Here is a 20,523-nt window from a genome sequence, read left to right on the forward strand (position 1 = left end):
CACCCCCCTCCAAACCCCCCCCCCCCCCCCCCCCCCCCCGCTTTCGCCCCCCCCCCCCCCCTTTCTTTTTCCCTCCCATGACCAAATCGGCCCTGTTCCGGTTGAGTGAACGCTGGCGCGTTTAGCTGCCGCTGCTCTCTGGTTGCTATGGCACCCTTTTTGCGTTGTGGTGTGTTGTTTGTCTTGCTGGTAATTCCTGTACATATAACAACAAATGTATATGTATTGTATAATATTGAAGTGTGCCTTTATTACTTTTCAAACTAGTAATAATGTTACTAATCTTAATCTTGCTGGTAATTCCTGTACATATAACAACAAATGTATATGTATTGTATAATATTGAAGTGTGCCTTTATTACTTTTCAAACTAGTAATAATGTTACTAATCTTAATCTGTAAAGCGACTTTGAGTATTTAGAAAAGCGCTATATAAAATAAATGTATTATTATTATTATATATATATATATATATATATATATATATATATATATATATATATATATATATATATATATATATGTGTGTGTGTGTGTGTGTGTGTGTGTGTGTGTGTGTGTGTGTGTGTGTGTGGGAAGAGGGAAAACAGCATTGAAAGTTTGATGTACATACTATCTGCCATGGACCATGTGTACTTGGAGGAGTCCGGGCGGCATATCAGGCAAGGGCTGCTGGGATTGCGCTCCCCCTCGCCGTAACACAGGCCGTCAATGTTACATGTTTTCTCCTGGGACACAAAGGTAACAAATAACACTAATTGAATTTCAGTATTTATTTCCCTTTGAAACAAACTGCCCATCATAACATAACGCATGCTGCATCTTATGGTACCTTGACTGTTTACATTTTTAGCACGGCCGCCTCCAGCAGGAATACAACCGCTGCCCACAAAACATGCACAAACCATCAGACAGACCACGGCACCATGGAGACAGACCATGGCACTGGGAGAACAGGGCTGCTTTTGTTTCAACGTCCAAACACCCCTGTGACAAAATCAACCTGTACATTTGGTTTGAAGAAAACAAAGCTAATTGTTTCCTGTGTTTAAGGACATCAGAGAGAGGAAACTACACCAACCTCTCATTCTGCACATTTAACACAGGTTGTAGGAAATATGGTGCTTAACTCCTACCTACACTAAATTGCTAACAGATCAATGGTTGGCTCCTATTTCAACTGCATGATATACGTTCTTTCCCAGCTCCTGCAGAACACAATGGTTTGGTGTAATAGCAGAGCTTCATTATTGTAAATATATGTAAAAATATGTATAAATATCATATAAATTCAACGCATTAGAAATATTGAAAAAAGCGTCAACACATTTTTACAGCTACATCGAATTTTAGAATGAAACTCAATACCAGATCACATAGTAGTCATAGTGGTGATGAAAAGGGCAGTTTCCACACAAATTCACGATCTCTGCTAAATGTCCTGTCACATAATTCACTATTCAGCTGTATATCAGTGCTTTGTTGTTTTTGTCTGAGAAAATCAGCCATGAAATTCAGTCAAACTTTACTGGCACAGACACAAACACAGTGTAGTGTTTTCTGAATAGTCACAAAGCCAAATGCTTTCACTTGTGTTTCTCTGGGGAAGGCTGACAGGGCATGCATGCTCTTTTTCAGCAACACCCTGCTTTACAGGCACATTCACGCATGGCTGCTACCAGTAAAACCACAGTGTGTTACTGCGAGCACTGAGCAGTGCCAGTCAGGGGTTCAGAGCCTCGCTTAAGGCCACTTCAGCAGTGGTTCTTATTCACTTTACACATGCAGATTTTTTTGAGCTGGTCTGGGACTCAAACCAGCAACCTTCCAGGCATATGGACCTTTAAGAACCAGATATGGCTCTTTGGGATATTAAAAGGTTCCGAAATGGTATCACTCCAAATAACTATTTTGGGTTCCAGTTCGCACCTTAATTTTTCTATGTGTGGTATTGGTATAAAAAGTGAAGTCGAAGGCGTCCCGGTTAGAAACTGGAAGGTAAATTTATCTTTGGAGATATTCTTACATCCAGCAACAACTCAATAGTACAGCAATCTTGTCCACTAATTCATGTCTATAATATCATTGCACAATTCAAATCTGTTTTAATAATAATAAATAATAATAATAATGCCTTTTATTTGTAGTGCACTTTTTTCTTTCTTTCTTTCTTTTTTATTTATTTATTTTCTCCCCAATTGTACTTGGCCAATTTCGCCCTGCTGCCTCGGTCACTGCTCCACCCTATGCGGATCGGGGGAGAGCCGTAGACTAGCACCATGCTTCCTCTGACACATGCACAGTTGCCAGCCGCTTCTTTTCGCCTGACAGCGGGGAGCTTCACCGGCAGGACGTGCCACGTGGGAGGATCACGCTATTCCCACCAGTTCCCTTCCGCCCCGAACAGGCGCCCCGACAAACCAGAGGAGGCGCTAGTGCAGCGACCAGGACACAAAGAATGTCAGAGTGCTAAGAACAAAGGCATACTTACCCTCAGAGTACAGAGGACTTCAGCATTGAGGCTGCAGATCTGGCAGGCTCCATCGTACAGAGTCAGTATCTTTGCATTACTGTAGCTGTAGCCATCATTAGATACCTGCCAACAGCAGAGCGCTGATTACTGTGGATCACTGGGAACGAATGAGGCATTACCCATAAATAAATTAAACAAGGTGAACTGCAGTCACTCAAATGGGGTTATTATTGATTACTCAAATGCTTGATTACAGTGATTATACCTACTGCAGTGCATTACCATCGCAGCAATAATCACAGTAAAAAAAAAGAATGATATGAGTTTTGTACAGCGGCAATTTGCATTACATGAGAGACATACTGTAAGAGTAAAGAAAATGAAACATGTAACTACCTCCCTGGTTACCACAAAAGTTGTCATGGCAACCAATGAAGCATAGTTAGTCTAAACTGAACCTATCCATTGTGTAATCTGTTACACACATTGTATCATTTCACATGTAATTCACAGAGACCACTCTGGACTGTTAGTGCTGTGGAGCTGGAAAGATTTCCCCAGTGATACATTTTCTCATTGTTTGCAAAGTCTGACTACTGTGAGAAAGTATCTCCAGACTTCTCTTTGTCTCAGGCACTTGGCAGTTGGGTGAAGCAACTCTTTCACACTGCTGAGTACATGTGCCTCCTGAGCCAAGTCTACACTGGAGCAAACCGCTGTCGTCCAGCTGCACCCAGCACACTCTTTCCACAACTGCACATTGAAACTGATACATCTTCACATCGCTCTGCTTTGTCTTGTTTCAGTGCAGATTTGCTGCTATCAGTAGTCTCACATATCTCAATATCTTGAAAAATAGGAACAGAGGTTTTGTGTTAATAAGACTCAAGGATAGGGAAAGAGAAGGGAGGAATGAGTGAGTGAGGGAGGGAGGGAGGGAGGGAGACAGACAGGAATGGCAAAGGAAAGATGGAAAGAACATTTGGGTGAGTAACTATTTTGAAAAAGGAAGGAGGATGTGTCAGCTGGCTTTGGGACATCAAGGACTAAATTATTTTGCTGTGACTCCACCAGTGTGCGCTGTGGAGGTGACTGACTTTGATCTGCCAGCGGGCGAGTGGCCGGTTGGTGGCCATTTCCAGGTCCAGGCCTGCAGGTGCCTGGCCATCCTCCAGGGGGAGCTGACACTCCAGAGCCGTCACATCCAGGAAGGTGGCCAGGGCGAACTGGGGCTCGTCCAGAACCCAGTCTCCATCCAGAAACTGTACAAGAGAGAGGGAGAGAGGGGGACATGATTGGAAGGGGGTGCAACATAGAGAGAGACATTAGAGATGAGCACGGAAGGAGAGAGAGAGGAGTTGGACAGACGGAGACAGAGAGAGAGAGAGAGAGAGAGAAGAAGAAAGGAAAGGAAAGAAAGTGGAAAAAACTAGAGAACAAGGGAGAGGGAGAGCAGTTTGAGAGGGGAGATGAGATGGCAATAGAGATGTCAACTGGGCATGAATGCAAAAAAATTACTAAACTCAAGCCATGTTGTATGGGCCATGTTGGGTGTTATATTATTGTATGATGATGTCTCTGATTACTATTCCCAGGTCTCCAAGTTTCAACAGTGGTGTGAGTCCAGCGCATTGCTAATTAATGTTGGAAAGACAAGGGACCTAATTTTATCCAGACCCACTCCCTCCACTGATGCTGCTGTGCAATCACATCGAAACTGTGAACTGTTTTAATATCTGGGAACACATATACCGTATATGACAAACTGAGTTTCACGGACATTAATGTTGATTTCATCTGTAAAAAGGCTAGTCAGAGACTGTTTTTGATTAGGAAACTGAAGGGGTGTATGTCAGCCTGGTAGAGAGCATCCTTGTTTTTAATATATCTGTCTGGCACGGGCACCTGACTTTAGCAAATAGAAACAAGCTAAAGAGGATTGTCAACACAGCAGGGAAGATGAAAAGGGGCTGGTTTCCATCAGAGACATGTACAGTACATTGATGGTCAATTTGCATTGTGGAGGGCTTTAAAGGTGAGACGGAGTCATTTGAAGTTGATGCGTTCAGGAGTGTACTAGGGGGAGGAGGTGCTGAATGAGACTGTAGAGGTTTTCAGGGGGGCCAGTGAATCGAGGGAGTCGAAGAGTACAGGGTTGAGCAAGATGGCATAGTCGTCAGGAGAGGAGGGGGCGGAGTCAGGGGGAACGGCAGAGGATATAGACAAGATTCAAGATTCAAGATTCAAGTTTATTATTTGTCCCCGAAGGGCAATTTGTGTGCAGCAGACATAAAAAGCATAGCGAATACATGAAAAAACAGAACATGAACAAATTAAAACAAACATGGAGCATGGCAGCAGTTTTCCAGCAGAAAAAGGATCAAGTAAACACAGGATAAAATAAAATAAAAACAAAATAAAAACACACCTCAAAGGATCTGTACGATGTACTTAAAAGTAGTAAAGACACGTACAATGTACTTAAAAGTAGTAAGAGACACGTGCATGAACTTAAAAGTAATAAGAGTCCAGGACTATTTGAGCTCACATAAATAGGTAGGTAAAAAATAAATAAAGATATATCTCGAATATAAAATATATAAAGAATATTTATAGCAGCAATACCTACCTAAGAAGAGAGACAAGGAGAGAGAGTGCATCATCTCCTCCGCCCAGCAGCGTTTAAGCTGCACGAGAGACAGAGAAAAGAGAGCGAGACAGAGAGAGAGAGAGAGAGAGAGTGCACTATCTCCTCCTCTCAGCAGCATTTAAAGCTGTTATGGAAACAGGAACGAAGGACAGTTTATATCTGTTTCTCGTAGCCCTCGGAACCTTTAGCCGAAGGCCCGAAGGGAGCAGCACATACTCTGAACAGAGAGGATGAGTATCGTCCATGCGAATGGACATGGCCTTTTTAAGCACCTGTTTGTTAAAAATGTGGTCCAGGCTACTAAAATTTACTCCGGCTATTTTTGATGCCGCTCTCACGATCCTCCCGAGAGAGTTCCTCCCTTGAATACCAAGGTTTCCATACCAACAGATAATAGAGAAAGAGATTACAGACTCGATATAGGCACAGTAAAATAGTTTCATCAGAGTCCTGTCAACCTGGAATCTAGCAAGCTTCCTTAGGCAAAAGAGACGTTGTTGACCTTTTTTGCACAGCATTTCACAGTTTAGATCGAACTTCAACTTGCTGTCAAAAATAGTGCCAAGATATTTATAATTGGTCACCAAGTCTACTGGTTGCCCATGGACAACACTGTTCTGGGGAACTGGGGAGGATCGTCTAAAATCAACACAGATCTCTTTAGTCTTTGAGACGTTAAGTTGGAGGAAGGCTTCTTCACACCAGGACAGAAAATCATTTAAAACCTGGCCATGACCGACCTCATCCCCATCAAGCAGGCTGACAATAATAGAGTCATCAGCGTACTTGATGATGAATCTGTCGGCATGACGGCTAAAACAGTCATTTGTATACAGAATATACAAGAAGGCAGACAAAACACACCCTTGTGGTGAGCCGGTCGAGGATGTTAAGAAGCTGGACAGAGTTCCGTTTACTTTTACTTGTTGTGATCTATTTGTAAGGAAGTCCAAGATCCATCCAACAAGACCTGCGTCTAAACAAAAAAGGCGTACAAGTTTCTCAACTAAAATGTGAGGCTGGATCGTGTTGAACGCTGAAGAAAAATCCACAAAAAGCAGCCTGGCGTGGTTCCCACTGCCTTCTAAGTGCTTACAGACAAGGTTGAGTAGGGTAGCTGTGGCGTCTTGTACACCTCTCTGTGCTCTATACGCAAACTGAAAGGGGTCGAGCATGTGCTCAGTTTTTGCTAGGAGCTCTGCTTTAACTAGCTTTTCAAATTGCTTCATAACCAGAGAGGTTAAAGCAACAGGCCGGAAGTCGTTCAAGCTTTTGGGACTGTTTATTTTAGCCACGGGCACCACTATGGATTGTTTCCATAGGGATGGCACCTTCTGCTGAGAGAGAGACAAATTAAAAATGAAACTAAAAATAGGACCAAGCTGGTCAGCACATGTTTTTAGTAGGCGACCGCTAAGTCCATCGGGGCCAGGACTTTTCCTGGGCTTGCACTTTTTAAAGCCACAGATTACATCGTGTTCATCAAAAAAAGGATTCAACGGTGGAGCCAGCTGGAGATTGTTTCTGATCTCGGAGTGCTTGTTGTTAAAATCATGAACATCAAAACGAACATAAAAATCATTAAGGCATTGAGCCAGCTCAGCGTCTGAATTGTATTCCTTGAGCTGAACTTTTTTTCTACCTGATTCTTTGGTCCCCGTGATCGTTTTCAAGCTGTCCCAGGCAGAGCCTAGATTATTCATTCTGAGCTGAGACTCAATTTTATCTTTGTATTTCAGCTTACAGGACCTAATTTCACGTTTAATTTCTTTCTGTAGATTATATAGATCTAGCCTATTCCCTTCTCTAAAGATTTTTTTCTTCATATACAGAAGCTTTTTAAGAGACTTTGAGACCCACGGCTTACCATTGGGATAGGCTTTCACTAATTTGTCAGGAATAATACAATTTTCACAATAAGAAACCCAACTGCTCACAACATCAGTCAGCTCGTTTATGTCATCGGAGGAATCTTTAAACATGTCCCAGTCGGTCGCATCCAGACAGCCCTGCAGAGTGAGACAGGCGTCTTCATTCCAGTCTCTCACACGAAAGCTCTGTACTGCACCTCGCTTTAGTACAGTGCGATAGACCGGTATGAGCTGAATGCAGCTATGGTCGGACGAGCCCAGGGGTGGAAGGGGGATAGATTTGTATGCATTTTTCACATTGCTATAACATAGATCTAGAATTTTGTCCTTTCTAGTCGGGCATGTAACATATTGATGGAAATCTCTCAGTGTATTTTTCAGGGTGCAGTGATTCATGTCACCAAGGATAATATTGGGGGCATCCGGGGATATAGATTGTAGCCTCTGTATGACTTGATGTATGGTTTCACATGCATTTTTTTCATTAGCCCTTGGATGAATGTAAACAACAGTTACGAATATCTGTGGAAATTCCCGAGGCAGATATGGAGGACGTAAAGAAACAGAGAGCAATTCTACATCAGCGGTACATAGCTTTTCGCGGACAATAACATTTTTGCACCAACGTTCATTAATGTAGAGACACACCCCCCCCCCCAGATGACTTGCCTGTTGCAACGGCGTCCCTATCCAGCCGGATAGGCGCCCCAAAACCCACCGTCTCTAGGTCCTTGTCTGTATCCCTGTCAGACAACCAAGTCTCGGTAAAGGCTAGGATGCAGGCATCTCTAAAATCATGACTGTAACGAGCTTGAGCTTGGAGTTCATCAGCCTTGTTGCGCAGAGACTGGACGTTGGAGAGGATAATTGAAGGTAACGCGATGCGGGAGAGAGGTTGAGTTTTCAGCCTCAGTCGAACGCCGCCTCTTCTTCCTCGTTTTCTAGTCCTAGTCCTTCGATCTCGTCCCCCGGAGAGGTCACGGGAGCCGGACATCTGGAATCCATCGAAGTTAACCGGATTGAGATCAGCAGGAGGATCATGTATGTTCCAGCGAAGAAGCAGCTCTCTGCTGTACTGGAGCCGTGGTGGACGATCAGAAGACAGCCGTGATGGGCGATCAGGAGACAGAAGAGCGTGTCCAAGATTGCAGGCTAGATGAAACAGTAGCCACGCTAGTATCATGGCGTAGAAATCCATGCTTACACTGTGTCCACAAGCACAACGGAGAGTTCCCGGTTCTGCAGGCTCTTAAGAAGAGAGTTCCTGGATCCTCAAACACAAAGGAGAGTTCCCGGTTCTGCAGGCTCTTAAGAAGAGAGTTCCTGGATAGCCGGGCTCTTGTAGACGGTGATCAATGGCTCTCGGTTGCGGGAGAGCTTTTGCGACCATAGGAGGATGGCTAGCAGTTAGCTAGGCAGTGCTAGCGTTATCTAGCGTCGGCTTGTTTGTAGCCAGTATGCTAAGCGTAGCCCGTTGCTAGTAGGTTACTAGGCACGGCTAATTTAACAGGCTTTATAAAATGAAGAAGGTAGCTGAGATGAGCTCTATGATAGATTCCTCGAGTCTCCCAGGGAGAGGACAGTCATTAAATCCGAGGCGTAGATTTGGATGGTAGCCCTCCTTGTAGCACTGGTGGTAGCACTCCGAGCTAGCCTAGCCAGGCTTTCGCAGGAAGCAAGACAAAGAAGCCGCTCCGACTGACGGCGTAACGTTACGTTTGTTGGTCGCTCAACAGAGCCAAAGGTGTAAAACAATATATTCAGTGAATACTTGACACAAGAATACTTAAAACTGCTCCTAAAACACTTAAAACAACGAAAAACTTGACAACACCGCCGTCATTCACATCTGCTGCTGGTCGCTGCGTGCGCATGCGCCCTAACCTGACTGGGAGAGAGTGAGTGGGTTGACATATTTGATATTACGGAAAGAGGTGGAGCGTTTGTTGGGGTGATGGGGTGAGGGCAGGGGGGCAGAGAAGAGGATACAGTGTTGGTAGGAGAGTGTAAATGAGAGAGGGTGGAGGTTGGATATGGGTAGAGAGGCAGTGCAGACTAGATCAAGAGTGTGGCCTTTTACATGGGTGGGGAAGTTAATGTGGTGGGTAAAACTGGTTTTATCCTTACGCAAAATCACCAGCCGAGGGGTCGCCGCAGCTGGCTGTCCTATTGGCGCAGCTCGGCGGAGTGGGGGCGTGCAGCTCCTCGAAAATGTGACTCCGCGGCGTCAAACGCGGACGTGACGTGACCAGCACGAGAGCTGTGATTGGCCGTTGCCTGGACCGCGCACATATCCGCTGACGTACATGTTGTGAGCAATGAGGAAATGCCATTTCCTCATTTAACAGTGCTTGTCTCTCATCTAGCAAAGCCTTCTGCAGAATGAGTTTTGAAATGGAGGGACAATAAAATGTCCCACCACCGACATGATTGCAAGTTCTTGGTAACCGACACGATAACATCATGTAATGTACCACAAGCCACCTAGTGTTTTGGACATGTACCGCAGCCAACGCACAGCCGATGAGTTACGTTCGAGTATGCACAGTCTCGCTGTCGCCGCTAGTCGGCGGCAAGGCTCCAAGTCGAGGCTGCGCAGAACCCTGTCAGAGTTTTAAGATGGAAGCAGTCGAGGAGAGAGAGAGGAAATCAATTGTTGTTATTGTTGTTGCTGTTGCTGGCCCGAGGCCAAGCCCGTGCGGCAGGCCAGCCTGACCGTGCCATGCCAATAAACCAAGTCCAGCAGCAGTGAGAGAGAGGGGGGAAACTTTCACTCACCTGCGGAAATGGTGACCCCTGAAAAGGCGAGGGAGTGGCGACTACCTCCCAGGACGGGGGTCAGGTAGCACCGCACAGCTAGGCTGACGTTGGGAAGCGGCACGCAGCGGGTTGGTCGTAGAGGGGCACAGCAAGTTACAGAGCCGAGAGCGGGTAACGTTGTCATACAGAGCCAAAAAAAGTTTTTTCTATTCTATTCTATTCTATTCTGTGTTTCAGGTATACATTACATGATAAGTACTATTACAGGTTCTGCAAAGTGTATTTTATTTTGAAAATAAAAGCCTCATGATGCTGCCACTAAAATAACAGCAGTTCAAAGTTTTATTGTTCACATGCCAAGGTCCAATGTACAGTAAGCAAAGCAGTGAAATGAGGGTCAAACTCGGCAGCAGGGCTGCAAAACTGTAAAAAAAAATAGGAAAAAAGATATTTGATAATTGTGAAAAATATTGCAGGGTGGCAAATGAGCCACGCCTAGCATTTTGTGAGGTAGGGTTGACAAAGAGTCTGCATGCACAGGAAAACCCTTGTGTGGAAAAAATACATGTTAAAGAGAAAAGAAGCAGAAAAAAACCAAAGTACCTTTTCTTTAACAAACTCACACTTGAGCTCGTAGGAGTCCTTGAAGCCTTGGCCGTAGATCTGAACAGTGGAGCAGTCTCCCTGCCGGACGTCACACAGACCCTGCTTCTCCAGCTCTGTGATCTCTGGGATCTGGTCTTCACAAGATCAACAACAAAAGATAAGACAAGACCAACATGGACTATTAGACAATATATTACTGCTGTAGGAGATGTACAATCTTTTTCCCAAGAGGACTTCTAATACCTGCCACCAGAGGCTGTGTCCCATGTTCTGAAAGCCCTGTATAGGGCTCCAGGCTCCTTACTGGTTTGCCTGTCTCTGTGTATTTATAGCATGTTATCTTACCAGACAGCACGCTGCAGTCGTAGGAGCCAAACCCTGGGAAGCAGACGCAGCCCCACTCAGAGCACTGGCCATTCCCACTGCACAGACTGGGACACTTGAGAATGGCGAGCACATCCTGGTGCTCTCCCTCTCTCCTCCTCTCCTCCACCAGCCTCCTCTCACACTCATTCTCCAACAGAGGTAATGTTGCGTTCAGCCATGACAGCTCATCCTTCAGCTGCAGGTCGGCGACGCACATAGCCACTGCCTGGCTCACTATAGCCTGTCCCAGCAGGCGCCCGCAGGCTAGCGCTATGCTGGAGTTAGCCACAACACCCTGGCACTGGGTCCTGGCCTCCCGCTGGGTGAGCCCGGAAGGTGTGGGCCACGTCGGGGGAGAGGAGGAGTCCGGATGCGGCGCTGGTTCATGGTCCTCTGGGAAGAAGTAGGTGAAGCCTTCCAGGTCCGACTGGCTGAGGCTTTGGTACGGGGGGTTGGAGATGTACTGGTAGGACTGCCGCCTGCCCCGGCCGCGCTGGTGGATGGCTGAGGTTGAAGCTCCGTCCCTGGATGCTCTCAACAGGTGACCCTGGGTGTGTCGGTTGGAGCGCCCCGGCGGCAGCGAGTGTCTATGGTTGTCTTCACCTTTGAGCAGTTCCACTGAGCTGATGTACTCGGCCGTGACGTCCAGGGTGGGGATGAGACTGGGGAGATTGACGTTGCCGTGGGGAGAGCAGGTGAAGTGGGAGGAGGACGCAGGTTGGGATCGGGTTCTGGGAGATGGGGGGCGGGGCTCTGCATGACAGTCACAGTACTTGCGGGGGCTCAGTGTGGTCTGATAGGATGGGACTGCGTCAAACAGGCTGCTGCCTGCAGGGAGCCTGTCAGGAAAAGAAGAAGAGGCACCGCTTGAGTCAGTGGTGTTGACAGAGATGCTCCATGCAGACCGAGGACGCTTTGGAGGAGATGCTTGATTTGTGAACAAGGGACAAATTCCCGTTCTGAAAAAACAAAGCCAATGCGGAAGTAACCTCGCGTCACCAGTAGGGATGGGCATCGAATTTCGAATTTTCGAATAATCGTTGTTATTATCAAGGTCGACTTTTATTATTGAAATTCGAAATTCGAAAAAAAAAAAAATTTTTTTTTTTTTTTTTTTTGAGTGAAATGTTGCATTGTCTCCCCTGATTCTAAGTATAGTCAAATCGCTTGGTTTGAGCAAGTAAAACAATTTTTATAAGCATTTTAAGCAAGGTTTATGGAAAAATTAATGGCAGATGAAATCCCATGAAGAGGGAGAGGGGGTGACTTTGGCACCCCTTTGGCACTCAGACCTGAGCCTACTAAATATTTAATGAACCACTCATGATTGTCAAAACTGTTTTTTATTTTCGAAAATGTCAATGTCATGTAACATGTTCTTTACTTCAGTGGTGCAATGCTAACCTGACGCTGCCAGATGGACGGTATAGCTCCACATAGGTTTCACTAAACCAGTCGATCTGGGTTTGAAGTCACCAGACCCGCTGACGGAGGCGGGCACTTTGTCCAAGCTACTTGGCAGGTGATTGGATGACCCATCTGTCTATCACCGCTGGTGGGTGTTAACTTCAACCAATCAGATCGCGGAAGGTGCCTGTGGATGATCTCCGTGGTATTCATTGATTGAGTCCTCGCGGTCGTAAAGTCACCTTCGAAGCATTTAGTTAGATTATAACGAACTAGTTGTGTGGCTTAGCCTTCCCAAATGTTGAGGGTCGTTTTTTAGAATTTAATACATAGAATTGGGAACGTTACATTCAATTTCATTCACTTCCTGTCACTTCCGCGGCGGCAGCCATGCTGATGAGTGAAAAGAACCACAAAGACCATGTACCCACTACTTGCCCAGACGAGCCAGAGCCCGCCTACGGCCGCCGCTGATTCGTCGAGCCGGCATGGCTCGACCAATCATCTTAACTGCCTGTGCAGGTCCAGACCGTCACGGAGAACCAAATGCAATGTGAGTTCACGTAACGGGCGGTTTACCAGGCTAGTGCAATGCTTGTTTGAGCTAAAAATCCACAGCAGAAGCTTTTTATATTAATTAATAAAGCCGTAGACTTAGAATCAGGGGAGACAATGCAACATTTCACTCACACAAAAAAAAAAAAAAAAAATTTTTTTTTTTTTTTTTTTTTTTTACATTTTTTTTTTTATTTTCGAAATTCGAATTAAATTCGAATTTGGCCAGCGAATTTCGAATAGTGTTTTTGCTAGAAATGCCCATCCCTAGTCACCAGGCTCTTCTCGGCGAGAAAGAACCTGGCCTCCGTTTACAAGGGATTTTGTCACTCGGCCTAGAACCGGCCCTAGACAGGAAACAAGCAACGGAAACAATAAGAAAATAAAATGGCAAACAACAAAACAAAAGATGGACGTAGCTACCGAACAAAGTTTTTTAAGAAGTTCTTGTGGATTCACAATATCACATATTTTAAGCCAATACAGAAGCTTTGCATCAGACAATTAATCGAGGAAAGAAACGTTCTCGCGGGCCTACTGGCTTTGGGAAAAGCTTAGTATGACCTGGCCGACGGTGTGCCAACTGCTTGGCACACCGTCGGCCACCGTTGATGGAATAGTTATAGTTGTCTGTCCGCTGTTATCGATAATGGAGGATCAAGTAGGCTACAACAGTTGAAATCCAAAGGCATCTCTGCTGCCTGTGCTGGGAAGACATGGACATTGATCCTAAGATTTCACATGGCGAGTACTCCATTGTTCCTCGGCAGTGACTACTGGAGAAATGTGCTAACGCTACTATACAACTTGTGTTGTTGTTCTTTTTATCAGGCTCTAGCTAACGTAACCTCGCCGCATCAAGCTAACGGCAACAAAGACGTTTTTTGGCGCACTTGTTTTCCGGTATTGCTTCCTGTTTCCTTGGTTTACGCCACCATAGCTAAAAGCGGTGTAAAGCGTGCCCAGACTTTTTTTTATTGTTTTATTGTTTTTAGTCCTTCTCTTCTCTCCTTTTAATTGCCTTCAGTACTTGTATTGTGTTGCACTTGTATTGTATTGTATTGTATTTTTTGCACTTACCTGTTTACATTTGTGCTCCTTATTTGCCCCTCGCCTGTGAAGCACTTTGGTTTCAGCTGCTGCTGTATGTAAACGTGCTATATAAATAAAGTTGACTTGACTTGACTTGACAGACTAATGTGGAAGTACCTTAAACATGCATTCTTTCTAATGGCCAGCAGGGGGCGACTGCAAAAATAATTTTAATTGTATAGAAGTTGATTGGAAAATGACCCTACTTCTCACTTGATTGATTACCTCAGTAAACAGTTTCCAAACTGTTCCTAAGTTATGGTCTCAATCGCTATGGTTTTGGGGTGTGATTGACAGGTCGCCTGTCCAGTGATCGTGCAGCTCGCCGATCGTGGACCAATAGCAGGCGGCACTGTGGCTCTGTGGAAAACCTCTGGTTTCCTAAGATCGTCTGTAGTCAATGATTCTAGTATGGCACGAATGCTACAATTCCCACTGAGGCCAATCATGCTAAGAATGTATGCAGAAAATACTCTATACTATATAACATTAGAATACAACAGTAATATACAGGAGAAATCGAATGTAAAACATCTAGGAGTAATCTAACCCAGCACTCTCTCCTTTACCTTCCAGCTAAGATACACTTTTCAAAATGTCATTCAAAACCCAAGCATCTTCTCCAATGTCCCTTGTTCCTCTCAACAGCAAAATATAATAGGACACAATAGCAGAAATCCATAACAGACACAAATAAAGACATCATTTTGTTGCCTTCCACTTGGACATTTTAGCAACACTTACCTCCATTCAGCAATGAAAGCCTGTAGATCCTCTAGCCTGGCGCCCCCTGCTGAGTGGAAGTCGTTGTCTGACTGTCCGTCGTACGTCCCGCACAAGCCTTCAGTGTGGTTCCGGTCCGAGCTGGGCGCTCTGAGGGTCAGACTCATGCCCCAGTCGGACACATCAGCACGAACAAACGCTCCCGACGAGAAGGTCATCTGCAAACAGCCCAAAGAGATTCAGAATCACAAACGTAGAAACGAGAGTACAGGTTATCTTCCACAACAGGCAGCCAGCTGAATCTGTGATAAGCATTTTGACTATTTTCCATCTTGTTTTCGTCTGTTAATTAGTTTGTCACACTTTAGTAAAAAAAAAAAAAGAAGGCCAGTGCTTTTTTCTGTACAAAAGTTACAAGATGATAATTTTTTATGGCGACCATAGCAACATAAAGCCTTTTTTAACTGGCACACAAGAGTGCCTTAGCTTCCTTTTCCCCCCCAAGACTCCAATGAGAACCTTTTTTGGCAAACAGACTAATGGTTTGGAGAAGCATAAAGCAAGGAGGCGCTCCGGTGTCCCTTCTCAAAGACGATCTTCTGTTGTCACATCTCACTGGCTGCAGCACTTACAAGTTTTTCAAACAGGTTTCGTAATCTTTCTGGAAATGCTCAGTAGTTTCCAGAGCTGGGTTGGTGTGTGTAGGGAAACAAGACAGATGGTGAGCACCAGGTGGAGAACACACAATAGTTTGCCAATTCATCTCAGCATTGTCACAATTTTTTTTTTGTTGCTGAAAATGCAAAGTCATTTGAATTTTAGGGTGTGTAGTTTTGGTCAAGTTTGCTGACAGCCAGATGGATTGTCAATGTCTTTGTGCAAGTACGGTAATCAATTCTACATGTCATGAAGCAATGGCTCACGACCTACTAAACTAATTCATTGTTTTCAAATTCACTTCAACACAGAAATAGTATGTTGTATTCATAAACTTTACACAGTTATGGCTAACTCTTCCCCATGCACTCACGGTGACTTTGCGTCCCTGGTAGGTCTCGGTGATGCGGATGGCGCTTTTGCTCAGGTCTCTGTTCTTGACTGACAGGTGAGGCTTGGTGTCGCCCATTTCCCCGTTGCACATGTCGAAGGCGATGACGTCGCCGCCGTCCCTCACCACGAAGCCGCACGCACACGAGGCGCTGTGCACCACGCTGCCACACTCCCACTGCCGTATGTGGACCTCGAATGGCCACAGGTTGCTCTTGTACAGAACAAAAGTGCCTATTTGGTAGTTATCGTAGTGCCTGTATGTAAACAAACACAACGATTCATTCATCCATTTTATTTGCCTGCTTATTTCCTATTCATTCATACCTACATATGGGCAGTTCAGAATACACCTAGCATATTTTTGGAACGTGAAACCAGAGTGCCGATGAAAACCCAGGTGAACACGAGGAAAACATGCAAACGCCACACAGAAAGAAGCAGGAATGGAACCCTTCTTGCTGTGAGTTGACAGTGCTAACCACTGAGCCATGTTGCCCACAACGTAAAGATGTTTTTGTCTATCTTAGACTTTACTTGTCCAAGAAAGGTTGAGTGCAAATGCATGCTTAAATTCAGTATTTCTCTGTTTCGTATTCACATATTTGTATACATTCAGACATGAAGATTACATACTGACTGTACTGTATATTATTTGTATTTATGTATCTTTTCTTTACCTTCATGTATTCAAGGAAAGGTGTTTGAGCATGCATTGTCTTTGTCAGTACTTACCTGCTTCACCCTCTGTATGTACAGTACTTTGTATTGTGGGCAACTAAACGGGGCAAGGTTAACTAAAGCAGGGTTCACTGGGTTAGGGTTAGTTCACCTGGTCTGGGAACTAAACAGGCAAATAGATCACAAACCAGCACTTGTTACCCCTAAATCTCCACCAACTCCCCAGCTAGTTGTCAATCGATTTGAGGAATTTTGCCAAATTGCAATAAAATACAAATATAGTAGATGTCCAAAGAAAGTATGTTTTCTTCTCAAATGTGTGCTGGGTGGCCAGGAGGCTGAAGTACCGGCCATCAAATGTGATGATGTGAGGGTCAGTGAAGGAGTAGCAGTAGGCAGAGGGGACGTCCTTCACCGTTATCTGGAGATGGGGAGGAATTAGACACTCATAATGACACTGTAGAGTCCATGGGCCCTATCTTCGCAGTGGCCTTAGGCGCAAAAACTGGCGTTAAACGCAAAAAAACACGCCTTGCGCCTGCCTCTGGAAGATAGCAACATGGTTTTAGGCCCCGAAATGCGCTTTACACCGAAGAGGCGTGGCGCAGTGCCAGAATAGGCCAGAATGGGCGTTTCGGCCTTAAATACCGGCCTAACGATATCTTCCCCCCTGGCGTTAATTTAGCGCTTAGCGCTTTTCAAAACCAGGCCTTATTCTGTGCGCCAGTTATATTGTAATTGCGCGGAGCTCTCCTCTGCCATCTCACACTCTCTCCCCCCCTCTCTCTCTCTCACTCCCTCTCTCTCGCGCGTCAGACAGGCACAAAGACCAATGGAAAAAAGTGGTTATATCGTAGTTTTGAGCCCCTGTCATTCAGAGGCTGTTCTCTCCCCCTCTCTCTCTCTCTCACTCCCTCTCTCGCGCAGCACAAAGACCGATGGAAAAAAAGCTGTTCTCTCCCCCTCTCTCTCTCTCTCACTCCCTCAAATCTCCCAGCATGCATTGAGGCTAATACATTTGGAGAAGAAATATCAACCAAATCAGCCTAAATTGCCTAAAGTGGTAGATAGAAATGTTTCTGTTCACACAACATGCAATTCTCGAACATTTCAATATTGGCCAAAATAAAACATAGACATCCAAACACAACCCTATGTGAAACATATATGTAACCTAGGTGGTATATATATCCCACGCAGATATAACGTGATTTAGATGAGAGACACGTACAGGACTATAGAGTCCATTTACACTCATAATAACACGTACAAGACTGTGGAGTCAATTTTTTGTTGCATATTCAAAAAAAGCAAAAGTAATAAAAACTATGGCAGTTGCAGCTTTGTACAGGTAAAGCCAGAGCTTTGGTCAGAGCTATGTTATGTAAACATGAAATTCAAACAAACAAACAAACAAACAAACAAACAAGCAAAAGTAATATGAATAATAAAATGTTAAAACAATAATAGAAAAATAGTAAATACATAGATACACAAATGAATAGGTGAATAATGAATAGATAGATCAGCACCTCAGTCATTTACAGTAACCCTTTTACAGTACAACAAATCACAGCTCCTCAAAATGTCCTCCAGGACCACACTTTTATTATTACCATTTATTTATTAATTATTTTATTATTCATTTATTATTTTATTAGTTGTGTTTACCTGAACAGGCTCTGGTGAGTATTGGTTCCAGAGGAAGTTGTGAGTGACGATGGGTTTGATGGAGATCTGGGTTGCCCGGTCGCCGTCCTTGACAAAGTCGGTGACGGGGCTGAAGTGGATCAGAGCCCGGCCACACACCCCATCCCTACAGGAGCCCTGGGGCAGAGCCACCACACAAGAGGACAGGGACAGGTCGGACCCCAACACACCCTCACCTGCAAAAAGAAGCATTTAGACTTATTTGCACAGTGATATAACAGTAGAAAATTATAGGAAAACCGAAACAAAAGCAGCAAATTATTCATTTGTACAGGTAGCCTTATAGCCCCATGAATCGCAGTCTTTAACACTCAAATTTGCATTCCTTATTCATAATAATTGCTGGTTAATGAAACAATGTATTACATTTTCAGGAAAAAAATATCACAACGTCAGGTTTTATTACATTTTGTTTTACTCATTTACAGGGACATTCTCTTTTTCAAATGAACATTATCAGTTGCTATAAGAGTTTACCTTGATTGTGTGTGCTGAGTTGCAGGGAAAGAGTGCACTGCTCTGTAGAGGAGGAGGGCTCCTCCAGACACGGGACAGGGACTGTGCTCTCCACCACCAGCTCATAGCCCTTCCCATCCTCAGACACACTGCTCACCTCTGGCCTCAGCTGAGGACGTAGTAAATGGAGCAGTCAGCCTTGTTGGACAGGATTTATTTTAGCTTCCAGTCTTCCAGCTTGAGTATAATGAGCCCTTTAGAGGGCAAGTTAGTTAACTGACAAACTTGAATGGCAACAAAGGAAAATCAATATATACGGTATATACTTTTATTTATTTTTTTCATTCATGGGGCAAGGCATAATCTTGGAGGGTCAGCAGTTAGCAAACCAGGTTACCTAGGTAGCTATTCACCTTATTCACCACGCCCACTTTTTCTCTCTTCTGCATTAGACGCAATTGTATTTGTTCTTCCGATTCAGCGCTAGTCGGCGGCCAATTTAAAAACAAAACGTCACTATGAATGAAGTTTGGCAACATTCAGAAGCTACACTGCGGCCACCTTCAGACATGCTCATAGCGTTACTGCATGCGAGGAGCCGATGGCTGTACCCCGTCGGCATTTAACGTTAGTTACAAAAGCACGTTGACAGTGTTTTCTCACTGCCAGTAGCCTACAGTAGGGTTTGACAGATAGCTATAGTCCGACCCGGTCAGCACAGCCAGCGCTCCCAGTACTCGCTGCTCGTTAAATATTTCCAAATAGGTGTTATTCTGATAAACTGGTCACATATATGTTACGTTCTCACCCGAAAAAATATTAAAACTTTAAAACAGCTTTTTGGCAAGTCTAACAATTATTACGGTAGGACTACTTCCGTGTCTAAAACGGAAAGACGATTACAAAATGACGTCATGCAGAAGCGTCCTTATATGGACAAAGAATAAGGTGAATAGGCTAGTATAGATACTTTGAACTTGGAAAGTGTGCTAGGCTAATTAGAATAACTTTTCAGTAAATTTTCAGTAAAGCACTAGGCTTCACAGTATTAGCTTCCTCCTCTCTTACCCCTCCGCTTTTGCATTGGAATCAGCCTAACATTACTTAGCCAGAAGAATAACTGTGATTCTTTGGCTCTGCCCATTTAAGTTGATCTCAACCAATTAGATTATTTCTCTGAGAAAAGTTTCTATAACCAAAATCATGACATTTTCATGCACATGCCATAGTCACAGAGTCACACGCATTCCAGTACATACTGTAGAGTAGACATAAACACTAACACACACACACACACACACACAGCTGTAATATTTTAGTGTGATATACCCTGATCCCAGCAAAGAACTCCTGACTTTCCACTGAGGCTCCCTGGACATCAGGCGAGTCCAAGAAGAAACTGGAGCTGGAGCAGTATATCTGAGAGAGAGAGAGAGGGAGAGAGAGAGAGAGAGAGAGAGAGAGGGAGAGACAGACAGACAGAGAGGGAGAGACAGAGAGAGAGAAAAACAGACAGACAGAGAGAGAGACAGACAGAGAGAGAGACAGACATACAGACACAGAGAGACAGAGAGAGAGACAGACAGACAGAGACAGACGGAGAGAGAGAGACAGACAGACAGACAGAGAGACAGAGAGAGAGAGAGAGAGAGCCAGAGAGAGACAGACAGACACAGAGAGAGGACGAAGGGTGAGAGGAGGAGATTGGTGTTTTCTCTTGTGTTTATTTAAAATCTTTTTATGAATTTCAAATGTCCTTAGATGCTTTGGCAACACAGTTAATCCAACATGCATGCCAGTAAAGCATACTGAATTGAAAAACACAGAGAGAGAGAGAGAGAGAGAGAGAGAGAGAGAGAGAGAGAGAGAGAGAGAGAGAGAGACAGACAGGGAAAGAGAGAGAGGAACGCAAGCAATGGAGAGAGTTGAGAGTGGGTGGAGGGGGAAGAGAGAGACAGAGAGAGAGAGGAGGGGGGAAGTGAGGGAGCAGGAAAGAGAGGTGGAAACAGGTAGGCAGAGAGAGATAGACAATGAGAGAGAGAGAGAATGAGAGAGAGAGAGAGCAGAAGGAACAGCACGGCAGTTAAAAGGGGGAAAAACAGGATGTGTAAAAGGCTTTATAGTTG

At 44.6% G+C, this 20,523-nt stretch overlaps 1 protein-coding gene across 1 annotated transcript in view; it reads right to left on the reverse strand.

Moving 5' to 3' along the window:
• Positions 1 to 20,523, reverse strand: part of vwde (von Willebrand factor D and EGF domains) — a gene marked incomplete at its 5' end in the record, with an annotated part of 84,478 nt that overhangs the window by 23,659 nt on the left and 40,296 nt on the right. Inside the window, 11 exons of the mRNA XM_083632504.1 lie at positions 614 to 728; positions 2,492 to 2,596; positions 3,571 to 3,735; positions 10,358 to 10,494; positions 10,706 to 11,565; positions 14,525 to 14,721; positions 15,534 to 15,807; positions 16,579 to 16,652; positions 17,903 to 18,117; positions 18,419 to 18,566; positions 19,727 to 19,816. Of these exons, the coding sequence (XP_083488630.1) occupies positions 614 to 728; positions 2,492 to 2,596; positions 3,571 to 3,735; positions 10,358 to 10,494; positions 10,706 to 11,565; positions 14,525 to 14,721; positions 15,534 to 15,807; positions 16,579 to 16,652; positions 17,903 to 18,117; positions 18,419 to 18,566; positions 19,727 to 19,816 (2,380 nt within the window). The remainder of the gene's footprint in view (positions 1 to 613; positions 729 to 2,491; positions 2,597 to 3,570; positions 3,736 to 10,357; positions 10,495 to 10,705; positions 11,566 to 14,524; positions 14,722 to 15,533; positions 15,808 to 16,578; positions 16,653 to 17,902; positions 18,118 to 18,418; positions 18,567 to 19,726; positions 19,817 to 20,523) is intronic.

Source organism: Poromitra crassiceps, assembly GCF_964638095.1.
Source record: "Poromitra crassiceps genome assembly, chromosome: 1".
NCBI classification, from domain to species: Eukaryota; Metazoa; Chordata; class Actinopteri; order Beryciformes; family Melamphaidae; genus Poromitra; species Poromitra crassiceps.